Source organism: Corvus brachyrhynchos, unplaced genomic scaffold, assembly GCF_000691975.1.
Source record: "Corvus brachyrhynchos isolate BGI_N302 unplaced genomic scaffold, ASM69197v1 scaffold137, whole genome shotgun sequence".
Lineage (NCBI taxonomy): Eukaryota > Metazoa > Chordata > Aves > Passeriformes > Corvidae > Corvus > Corvus brachyrhynchos.
In genome coordinates, this window is record NW_008238830.1 from 144,897 (window position 1) to 156,387 (window position 11,491).

Consider the following 11,491-nt stretch of genomic DNA (forward strand, 5'->3'; position numbering starts at 1 on the left):
CGGGTCCCGTTGCAGCAGGAACGAAGTTGTGCCAGGGCTGAACTCTGGCCTTCTTCAAAGGGTGGGAGCTGCTTTCTGCAGCTGCCCAGCATCCTGTGTTGTCTTCCCACCAAAATACTGGAGTATGCAGTAGCTACATGATGACTGTTTTCAGTGCCCTTTCCTTTTTACAGTGTGATGAAACAGTGCAGTGAGTTCCCCCCTTTGATTTGTCTCCATGGGAGAAAACAGGGAAGGCTCAGGCAAGGTCATCTTGGACATTTTTCTAGCTGGATTCCATGGTGTATCACCAACAGTGTCTGATGTTTCATCACAACCTGGGCAGCCCATCTCAAGGTGTCTGGGAAATACTCCTGTGCTGGGTATCTGTAGGGCAGGTGGTTTGGAGTGTGATTTGTGCCATTCCCAGGTGGTGACAGATTCTAGTGGGTGAAGGATATCTGAAGCTGCTGTGTCCTGTTCCACAGGGAGGGGTGCAGAGAGTAGTGGTGCCCAAAGGTTTTGATCTCAGTGCAAAGTGAGGATGCTCTGCAGGGTCAGATGTACTGAAGAAGGCGACTGGCTAAAAAACATTTTCCTTCTGTTGTTGAGCAGTCAATCCTATGTTTTATTAGAGTAATGAGTTTCCTAGCTGAATGCAAATTGTGAGGCCATTGCCCTAGTAGTAGAACCATACTAGAATTATGAAATATTTTCAGATATGGTATTTAGTAAGTATTTCTGCCAGAAAAATAAGCATTGTGGAGACGGGTATTCAAGAGGAGCCACAACAGTATCTTTCTCTAGTTGTTGCTTGGCTCATCTGAGCTTGTGCCCAAGAAGAAAGAGTAGATCTGGAATCTTCTGGTAAGGATCACAGAGTGGTCTTTTGCAGTTGTTTCCATATAAGGTTGATTCTCCTATCTCCTGTCTTCCCTCTTCGAATGAGCAATCCTTTTATAGAAGATAGGGAATTAGTCATATTTTCTGTAAACGACCTCTGAAGCTCAGGTTGAATCCCCATCCCATCAGGTGAGGAGGCTCCATGGCTTCCTGAAAGAAAAGAAGGAAGGCACGGAATTTCAGGCTGTCTTAAAACTCATTTCAATGTACAACCCAGCATGCAAACGTGATTGTGCTCCGGAACTGCAGAGAGAATACCTGATTTAGAGAACTCTGCAAAAGTATTCCCTTTTTAGATTGGACTAACTGTTGATGGCCATAGCTGTCCTCAAGGACTCCTGAGCAGGAAGGTTTCAAGTTAATGAATGTGGTTTTCAGATTCTGCACTTGAGCTTTCAAGTTTGGGCAAACTTAGAGAGCAGGGCTTGTGCACTTGAAGAGACAGAGCCTGCACAGGCACACAGCTCCAGCAGCAGCAGTTGTGGGATCAGCCAGGACATCCCCTTTTTAATCTGGGGACTTCCAGTTAATGAAAGAAAGTATGATTAAATTGCCATGCTCTCAGTGTGTAGTGTGTTAGTCTTTTCTAGTACATCTAACACGACATTCAGATGACTTAAATGAACTGCAGAGTAGTGAATGGAATCACTGGGGTAGACAACTAAATTCAAATGCCAACATTTTAATAAATTTAATGGGGAAATTACATCTGTAAACCAGTTCTGTGTTTATTTTGATTCTGTTTTTCTTACCCTGGAATTGGCTACATTTGGGAACCTTGAAACAAGGCCAACCTGAGTCAGAATTCTTCTGCTAGCATTCCTGGAAGTGTTTCACCTTGCTCCATGGGGTCAGGATATAGGTTACCTCTTATCCCTGCCTACTGATCCTTGGGAACTACTTAGAAGAAGAAATTGTATTCTCACAGAGATACCTTAGGTGATCTTGGTACATTTTTCTATCTTTCAGGTTTCTCTGTGACAGTCAGAAGGATTTGGATGAGCTGCTGGATTGCCTGCACCCCCAAGGAGTAAGGGAGAGCCAGCTCAAGGAGCGCTTGGAGAAAAAGTGAGCCTGCTCTTTGTTTTTCTGTGTGTGCCTTCTCCGAGTCAGAGCATGTCCTCAGCACAGAAGTCCCTGCCATTCCTGGGGCAGCATCCCAGGCTGGGCTTTGATTGTTTCTGTGCTGAAGAGGGGAAGACGTTGAGGTTGAGTAATTGCTGGTTTTTCTTGGGCAGTTTCTTGATAAATAACACTCTGAACGGTGAGGAGGTTCTGTCAGTCTTCAAATTGCTCCTTGAAACTAGGAGCAAAGGCAGTGCCAGTTGCTCTGAGCCAGAACTGCCACGTGCCTTCATGTGTCTTTCAAAGAACGTTCTGCACTGGTGGAGCTCATAGCTCCTGGTGGAGACCATTGTCCCAGAGCCTGCCCAGCTTCCAGGGCAGTGCTCTGCCTGTACTCAAAGGTTGGTTTGATTTTCCAGGTATCAGGACATCACACATTCCATCCATTTGGCTCGGAAGCAGAACTTGGGCCTCAAATCTTGTGATGGCAGCCAGGAGCTGCTGAACTATCTCCGGAGTGATCTGATTGAGGTTGCAACGCGGCTGCAGAAGGGAGGCCTGGGATATGTTGATGTGACACCAGAATATGAAGCAAAAGTGAGTGAACAGGCAAAGTACTGAACAAGACAAGTGTGAGATGATAATTTCTGTGGAAGGTCTTCAGTCTTTTTTTCTCCTCAGACAAGAGGAGCAGGAGATCAGTTTTCTCGTTTGTCCTTTAAACAATTATTTCAAGATTACACAGCGGATGGCTTGAGGTGTAGGTGGGTCATAGTGTTGGAGCTGAGTGTCCTGTTCAATTGTCCTGTTTCCATATTCTCATGACAGGCTTCTCTATGGAGCAGAACTCCATAGCTGATTTTTGTCTTCTATATCAAAGCCAAGCATGTCTTGTTGAGACAGCAGCAATAGGCTGATTCCATAACCAAGTGTGGCAGGTTACCACACTGCATTAGATACCACAAGTGTCCATTTGCAGGCCCACTTCAAGCAGCAGAGAGAGTAATATCCAGCTGTTACAGGGTCGTATCCTCTTCCCAACAGGTGTACTCGCTGGAGAGCCTAAAGGATTTTGGAGAGTGTGTGATTGCGCTCCAGGCTGGTGTTGTTAAGAAGTTTCTGCAAGGTTTCATGGCCCCCAAGCAGAAGAGAAGGAAACACCAAGGAGAGGATTACATTGCCAAGGCTGAGGAGATAGATGAAGACAAGAAAATGGCAGAAGAAGCAAAGGTATTGTTCACCTCAGGGCTCTGTTTCGGTCTTGCAGTAGAACTCTTTCAGCAGTAGCAGTACATTTCATGGGGTACTAAATCTTGAGCAGCTTCCTCCCATTTCAGATTTATAGTTGAGTGGGTTTGATGTTTATGGGGCCAGCTGTTTCCTGTTTATTTTGAGGAGTAAATGTATGGGGAAAATAAAAATCATAGTGAGGAGTTACTTAATTTTCTCTCTGGGAATAGGAAATGGGTCAAGTTCCCTCCATACAGTTCCTCTTAAATAAAAGTACATTATGGGGTCAAGTTCCCTCCATACAGTTCCTCTTAAATAAAAGTACATTATGGAGTGTTTTCACAGAGCTTAACAAGAGTCATATCTGTCAGAGAGGACTGATGGTGCTTTGGTCCACAAAGAGAAGGAGAGACATGTTGAGGTTCTGGTGACTGCAAGGGAGTGAGATTCAGGTAAATACCACTTTAGGCAGAGGGAGATGCAAGTTGTTGTATGTGTGGGGCCACTTGGAGAGATGTCTGGGCAAACAAGCTGCATGTGCCTCCAGAAGAAAAGTGGTATTGTGGGTCTAAATACATATCCCTCCTAATCAAAGGGATGGAGAAGGGCTGCAGAGGATTGGGATGGGTACTGCAGGCAGTTCTGCTGCACCAGTGTTTCACCCTAACAGAGGTACTTGTGTTCAGGGGTAGTTTCTGTGCACTAAGTTGAACAGGACATGAATGCCCCATGAGAAGACTTTTCCCACTGCCCTCAGCTCTGCCCTGACTGATCACTGACTTCAGCAGAAGCAACAATACCAGAATTGGATCAGCAGAAGTACTTGAAAGCCCCGGCTTAAAAAAAAAGAAATATTAGGTGTTTACCTGAAAGAGTAGGTGGACAAGAAGGGTGGAGAGAGACTAATTTACAAGACCACATAATGACAGGACAAGGGGGAATGACTTCACACTGATAGAGAGTGGGGTTAGAGTGGATATTGGGAAGAAATTCTTCCCTGTAAGAGCGGTGAGGCCCTGGTACAGGTTGCCCAGAGAAGCTGTGGCTGCCCCTGGATCCTTGGAAGTGTTCCAGGCCAGGTTGGACGGGGCTTGGAGCAACCTAATCTAGTGGTAAGTATCCTTGCCTATGGCAGGGGGTTGGAACAAGATGATCTTTAAAGTCCCTTCCAACACAAACTATTCTGGGATTCTATGACTGATGCTGGGGGTAGTTTTTTTGGTGTGGGTCTGTGGGGTTTTTTTTAAAGCTTCTCTCAGTACATGCTGAACCCTTGTTTGAAAATCAGGTCTTTGCTAGGCTGTGCCGTTGCTGTGTTAGCAGGATAATTTGGGTAGGCAGTAGAAATTTTCGCATTCCTCAGTTCTCCTGAAGTATTTAAACTTCGCTAAATTTGAATCTTCCATCCTAAGTGCAAGGGCAATGGGAGGAGGCTGTATCCTGAAAGCTCTCAGCAGAATGGAGTGCTGTAAAAACTCGCTGAGGTCTGAGGCAGAAAGGGCCTGGATCAGCACACTTCCTGTTTCTACAGCAGCGCTGTGTTGTGCCGTACTCCTGTCTGCCTTGCACCTGTAACCATGAGGGCTGTACCTGTAGGGCGCACTCAGGGTAGCATCAGATTTACTACAACACAGTCCCAGTGTGTGATTGTGCAGGTCTCCCCCCTCTGAACACTGGCTTTAGTGTCATGCCAATGCCTCTGGAGCATTTATTTATGTAGTGTGGTGCTTACTTTATCTCATTCAGACTTTTCTAGACCTTTGTGGTAGTACAAGCAATGTTCAACTTTTCTGGGGTTGTTCGTTGGTTTGTTTGGTTTGGCAATTCGTTTTTCCCCTCAGTTTATCTGGAATAAGCTTTCTTTTTGCCAAAGCAGAAAACCTTTACAGATAACCTTGAAAGAGCAGCCTAGTTTTTAGATACAGTTATCTGATGAAAATCCCAGACTGCCAGGCAGACTGTTCTGAAGAAGAATCTCTTGCATAGGCCAAGAATTATGAAACCTTTTGAGCACTGCATTGTGACCACATAGCAGGTAAAATACAGCATAGCCGCACTGGAAAAACACAGTCAATGTACATCCAGACTATAGAGGAAGAATTGCAGCCCTGTGGTATGGGTATTTCTCATTTTCCCTGTGAGAAACAAGTTATGGCTTAGCAGGCACCCGTTTGCTGACATAATTGTCTGTACTAAGGGTTCCTGCTGGCTCAGCTGCATTGCTGGAGCTCACATTGCTGAGTGGCAGAGGATTGCTGTGAGACCTGGCTTGTGGCTGCTCCTGAAAATCAGGCTGGTGCCTCTGTTGATGCAAACATTCCCGTTTCCAGTGGCAGTAGCATGCTGGACTATCCCAGAGCAGGACAGGGAATATGTGACCTCTTTGCAGCATGGCATTGCATCACAGCAGTCTGAGCAGAGTGAAGAACATGGGTGGGTTACAGGTAGATTATTGCCCCGTGACCTGAGTTCAGCAGTGTATGCAAGGGCAGAGTCAGTCTGCACTTGCAGGCAATCCCTCAAAGAGTGGCTTCAAAACCAAGCAATTCCAGTTTCAGCTGTTCCGAGGGATTTCAGCTCAGGTTGCCAGATGAGAGCCTTTCTATCCAGAGGCTTGTCCACCTTTACCAAAGAAGGTGTTTTCTGTTACTCTGATGTTGACATGTGACGGAGGACTTCTTTTATTTTGGGAGTTGTTTTGTTTTCCCTGCTAGATAGCTCCTATCCAATCAGGAGGGGATTTAAGTAACTTCTTCCAGTCTCCTATTTTGCCTTGTTGGCAGCTGGAACTCCCTTGGTACTGGTGCTGCTCAAATGCCACAGTCTCCTGATGCTTGGGAAGCAAGGCTAGAAATCTGTTAAATTCCACAGACTTGAGGAGAAATATCTCAGCAAAACTTGCCAACAGCTTTTGCAGATTTATCTTGGCCCAGCAGTTATCCAGTATGTTAACAGCAAAACCCATGGAACAGTTCCTTGGAAAATCAATTACACAGTATGCGAAGCACCTCAACAATGTTCTGCAAAAAAATAGTACAGAGCTGTGTAACCTCCACAGTAGGCTGGGCAGCTTTCTGTTTGTCTCCGGTGGTTCTCCAGGATCCACACCAGCAACAACACCAGGGATGTTGGCATTTCAGAACAGTTTGTGTGTTTTTCCAAGCATCTAATGTATGCTGTGCTTCCTCAAATTCAGTCAGAGGAGAATGTGCAACTCTGCAAAACTCCCGGGTTTTGTTTGGCTCCCAAATTGCTGTCAGCTGCAGAGTTTAGATTTTCCCATCTGACACTTCACTGTTTGTTTTTTCATTCTCCTGGGGTAGAACATTAACTTGAATCCTATTATGTCCCTGTCATGTCTGTCCTGTCGCCTCATTGTTGCAGAGCACAGAATTACCATTGGAGTGGGATATCACTGTGGATAACTTTTGTCCTGCTGCATTTCCGATTTATTAAAATGGTATTTCCAAACCTCCTGAGCTGGGTGTGTGGTTTCCCAATGGCCTTGCTCTGTGCAGACCCTGGCAGCTGCCCTGGTGCAAAGCGCAGCTTTGATGCTGTCATCCTCATTCCCAGTTTCTGGGATTTCAGGTGAACTGAGGCCATCTTGTCTCAGGGAGCAGCTGGTTTCATATTTGAGGGGTCCAAATGCCTGTGCAGTGTGATTGTAGCTGGTGGCACAGGGTCCCCTCTGCCACCTGAGCAGCTTGGGGACCACGAGGGTGTTGCTGAAGTCCAGGTGCCTCTGTGGTACCCACTGGAGGGCAGCACAGGCCACTTCAATCCTCCTTCCACTGTGGTTGCCAGCTGTTCCCTAACTTTCATCCCACATTTTACAGTGCTAGATTTCTGCCTTTTATTTTCTTAGCCTGCCGATTATTTGTGTTAGACCTTCAGAGCAAGAATTTAGTGGAGTTCGCGTAGGTTGATTCAGCCTGACCATGAAATGCAAAACGGTTGACTCTTACAAACAAACTGTCTGATCCAGGGAGACTGGATATGGATAAACCACAACCAGGACTGCTGAGGTGACACAGAAGGAAAGAAATATCAGAGTTGAGCTTTGGTTATGAAGGGCCCCAGCTAAGGGATATAAAAACATCTTTAGACTGAAGTGAGCTGTGTCTGTGCATCGTTGTAAGCTGTTAGGTCTGTCTGCAGGTTGCTTCAGCCATGGAGAAGTGGAAGACAGCAATCCGTGAGGCCCAGACCTTCTCCCGTATGCATGTACTGCTGGGGATGCTGGATGCCTGTATCAAGTGGGATATGTCAGCAGAGAATGCCAGATGCAAAGTGTGTCGCAAGAAAGGTACGCATTCCTGCCCCACGGAATTCCTGCCTGTGCAACAGTTGGATGCTGTCACCTCTCTGCTCTGCTTAGGCAACGTGTCCTTGTAGTCTGTCACTCTGACTGTGGCTGTATTTTAAGTTCTGAATGTCAGGAGTTACAGTCAGCAGCACTGATCTCTCAGAAACATTTGGCCCCGACTCCAGTAAACCATTCTTACGTAACCAGTACGCAGTATTGCAGAGCATTGCAGAGCTGCTATCCCCTGGATGTTTAGGGTACTTGGACAGAAGTCATCTACAAATCCTTCCGGGAATACTTGTGCCACTGTCCATTCCCTAGTTTCATTTTTGGAATGATCTTTGGGTCTCTGAGCCTTGTCAGTTAATTCTGTCTTTTAGAGAAGGAGCAAGCAAGGAGACATTGGGAAGGTTATTATGGGGAAAATGAGGGGGGATGTTACTGCTCTGAGGCCAGAGTGGGAGCAGAACTGTTCAATGAGCTGGGGAAGTCACCAAACCGGTGACGAGGGAATACTTTCTCTTTGTGCACTGTAGAATGAAGGGCTTTAGAGTCTTCCAGGTGGAGGGGGAAGTAGAAGGTGTGCCAGCATAGACGGGGTGCTGGTATTTGTTCTGCCATAACCTCTCCTGTTGGATGGGAGCCTGGAGGAAAGAGCCTGGTGGTGCATTCTGCCTCACCACTTTTATATTTGCTGAAACTGTAGTGGGAAATGAGGGCGGGCAGAGCTCGGGGTACTGTTGGGCAACTTTTGTTTACCAAAAGGCTTTGCCATCCACCTCTTCAGAAAAATAAGGGCTTAACCAGTGCAAAATTTGCCTTCACTGCGGAATCCCGGGTATTCCAAACCAGTGCCAAAACTATCCTACCTGCCATTGAGAGGAGTTTCTAGGCAGAAGTAAAGGGGGGGGGGGGGGGGGGGGCACGCTCACCTGAGACTAACACGATAGTTTCACAGAAACTAAGAGCTGAGATGTTAGAGAAAGACATGCTGGCAAAGTCCTCTGCACTTTCTTTTTCCACTTCAGTAAAAGAAAGCTGGCTCGGGACTGTCTCCCTGTTTCCCTTCATCAGTGGGAAGCACAGAGAGAGACTAGTCCTGCTGCATACTGATTTTCAGTGTAGCCTTGTTACCCTGAGTAGAAAGAAGATACGGTGTAGGTTAACCAGACTGAACATAGAACAAGTATAGCTGCATTTTTAGCTTACAGCTCTGGGGCATATTTGTAGCAAACTTCTCTTTCCCCATGTTTGTCTGGGTGAAACCTCTTTGGTAGGTTTCTATCTTTGCCTCCAACGAAATCTTCGCAGGGTGAGGGACTTCGCATTGGTTTTGTTCGTTTTTAAGTGCTGCTCTTCATAAATACAGTGGTGGGACAGAAGGAAGGATCCCCAAGGAAGGCCATCAGAGAAAGGGTCCCTGCCCTCAGAGGGGACTCTGCATCTTTCCTTTGCTTAGTCTTGCCCTCCAGCATTGCAGCAGCTTCTGCCTCTCAGGTTGAGTGAGGCTGTGGCCTTGTTACAAGTCAGCTGCACTTCCCTAGGTGAGGATGACAAGCTGATCCTGTGTGACGAGTGTAACAAGGCCTTCCACCTGTTCTGCCTGCGGCCAGCACTCTATGAGATCCCAGATGGGGAATGGCAATGCCCAGCGTGCCAGCCTTCGACAGCCCGGCGCAGCTCACGAGGCAGGTGAGTGACCCTCCTGCCCTTAGTCTTGTCACAGCACAGTCCCCGCCCTGTTTTCACAAGACCCAAACCAGCCTGGAGCAAAGCCCCTTAAAAAGGTTTGAAATCACCCAGTTAAAGCAGCACTGGAACAAAAGAAAAGCAGTTTTTTCAGGATGTAAGTTTAGCACATTTGTGTTGTACAAGTTCATGAGTTTTAATAAATAACTCAGGTTTGGAAATGAAAACATGTGCAAAACACCCACCAAAATTAGCTTCACTAAAGATTGTTGTTTCCTTTGAGCAGCTGGTTGGGTTGTTTCTTCATGTAGTTCGTGGCTCTGCAGTTCTGTGGGTCCCTGGGCTGGGTTACTGGGGTGTTCTTGTAAGCTAGAGCAGACATTACTCCGGGCTGCAGCTCAGTCCCTACTCTGCTACTACAAATCAGGCTACAAAATGCCATTCTAATGGTTTTCTGGACCTGATAACCGTAGCAAGACAGGAGCACCTTATGATGTGACAAAGGGAACATGATTTGAGGAGGTGTGGCAGATATGACTAGTTGCCTCCTGACAGTAAGGGGTTGGATTGGTTTATTTGAGTTGCAAACTGGAACTTAAGCATTTTACAGTGAGTGTCCTGTGCTGGTGGTGACTGTGCTGCATCTCCCCGTGTGTCAGTGACGTGAGGCTGTCGCGTGGCACCTGATGCAGAAGCAGCCAACAGATCCTCCCTGGCAGAGCAGCAGCACAATAAAGGTGTGCCAGCCAGTACTGTGCAGGTGGTATATGGCCTTAAAAGTATTAGTTACTCCCTGGACACCATTTAAGAGTTCTTCAGGCTTGTACAGAAATGACAGGGCTGCAAGGCAGCTGTTCTGGCCTGAGTTCATAGTTACTTTGATGTGGCAGAGTCACCTGCAAGCTGCTCAGCTCCTGGCCCAGAGCCATCAGGTGGGGAACACCTCTCCTGTTATCTGCTTCTGCTCTTGTCTTCCTGGCTGAGGTAGGAAAAGAATGTCAGCCTGGCAGATCTTTTACCCCCTGTGCTGTGGAAGTTTTATTCCTTCTATTGCTCAAGATCCTCTTTCTCTAGGGTATTTAGACTCCCACAGCAGCTTTGCCTGTGTCCCCTTTTGCCTGTGCATGCTGGCTTTTAATGGTCTGAATGAGACCCCACCTGCAGTGCTGCCTCCAGCTCAGGGATCCCCAGCACAGAAGGGACATTGACCTGTTGGAGCAAGTCCAGAGGAGGCCACCTAGTTGGTATGAGGGATGGAGCACCTCTTCAATGAGGGAAGGCTGAGACAGTTGGGATTGTTCAGCCTGGAAAATAGGAGGCTTTGGGGTGACCTAATTGCAGCCTTCCGGTACCTGAAGGGAGCCCACAAAAAAGATGAAGAGAGACTATTTACAAGGGGGAATGGCTTCCTTGACATTCTTCCTTGACAGAAGGCAGGGTTAAATTGGATATTGGGAAGAGATTATTCCCTGTGAGGGTGGTGAGGCCCTGGCACAGGTTGCCCAAAGAAGCTGTGACTGCACTGTTCCTGGAAGTGATGGAGCTTGGAGCAACCTGGTCTAGTGAAAGGTGTCCCTTCCCATGACAGGGGGACTGAAGCAAGATGGGCTTTAAGGGCCCTTCTAACCCAAACCATTCTATGATTCTATGAATGATTGAACAGATACAGGTGAGAAGCCAGAATGTGCTGGGCAGGGAGTCTGGGTGGCTTCTGACTTCAGAACATGAGGAGCCTGATGTTCTGTTCACCAATCTGTTTCCCATAGTATAAGGAAACCAATCTGTTTCCTTTAGTATAGGGAAAATAGTCCAGCAGGAAGAAGACTCCCTGTTGAAACTCTTTAGGCCTGGCCTGCAGACCTGGGTAAATAGCAGATCATCCTCTCAGGGAGGAGTAATTACACAGCAGTCACAGTCTTAAAATCCGCTGCCCCACGGTCATGGTGTCTAGAATACCAAAAAATACCCAGATTCAGCTGTTGGGAATTTTCAGCCCAGATGTTTAGCCAGGGAAGTGCCCTTTGAGCTGTAGCTTACAACTTGTTACTCTGGAATACAGCTAATTGCCTTGGGCTGAGCCTGGTGTTTGTTGTACAGCCCAAACAGTACCAGGGGCCTGGGGCCACCGGTGCCCAGGCTCTTGTACCACAAACATGTACACCTGCCTTTCTCTAGGAACTATGCAGAGGATTCTGCTGAAGATGAAGGTGAAGAAGGTGAGGAAGCTTCTGATGAACCAGATGCTGAGGAGGAAGAGGAGGAGGAAGAAGACTATGAAGTTGCTGGACTAAAATGTAAGGGTTTGACCATGTAGGG

The 11,491-nt window shown here is 47.0% G+C and overlaps 1 protein-coding gene across 1 annotated transcript in view; it reads left to right on the plus strand.

Annotated features, from left to right (window-relative positions):
* Positions 1-11,491, plus strand: part of BAZ1B (bromodomain adjacent to zinc finger domain 1B) — a gene marked incomplete at its 5' end in the record, with an annotated part of 37,908 nt that overhangs the window by 19,639 nt on the left and 6,778 nt on the right. The window contains 6 exons of the mRNA XM_017738125.1: positions 1,852-1,950; positions 2,367-2,544; positions 2,992-3,177; positions 7,339-7,486; positions 9,031-9,178; positions 11,351-11,469. Coding sequence (XP_017593614.1) covers positions 1,852-1,950; positions 2,367-2,544; positions 2,992-3,177; positions 7,339-7,486; positions 9,031-9,178; positions 11,351-11,469 — 878 coding nt within the window. The remainder of the gene's footprint in view (positions 1-1,851; positions 1,951-2,366; positions 2,545-2,991; positions 3,178-7,338; positions 7,487-9,030; positions 9,179-11,350; positions 11,470-11,491) is intronic.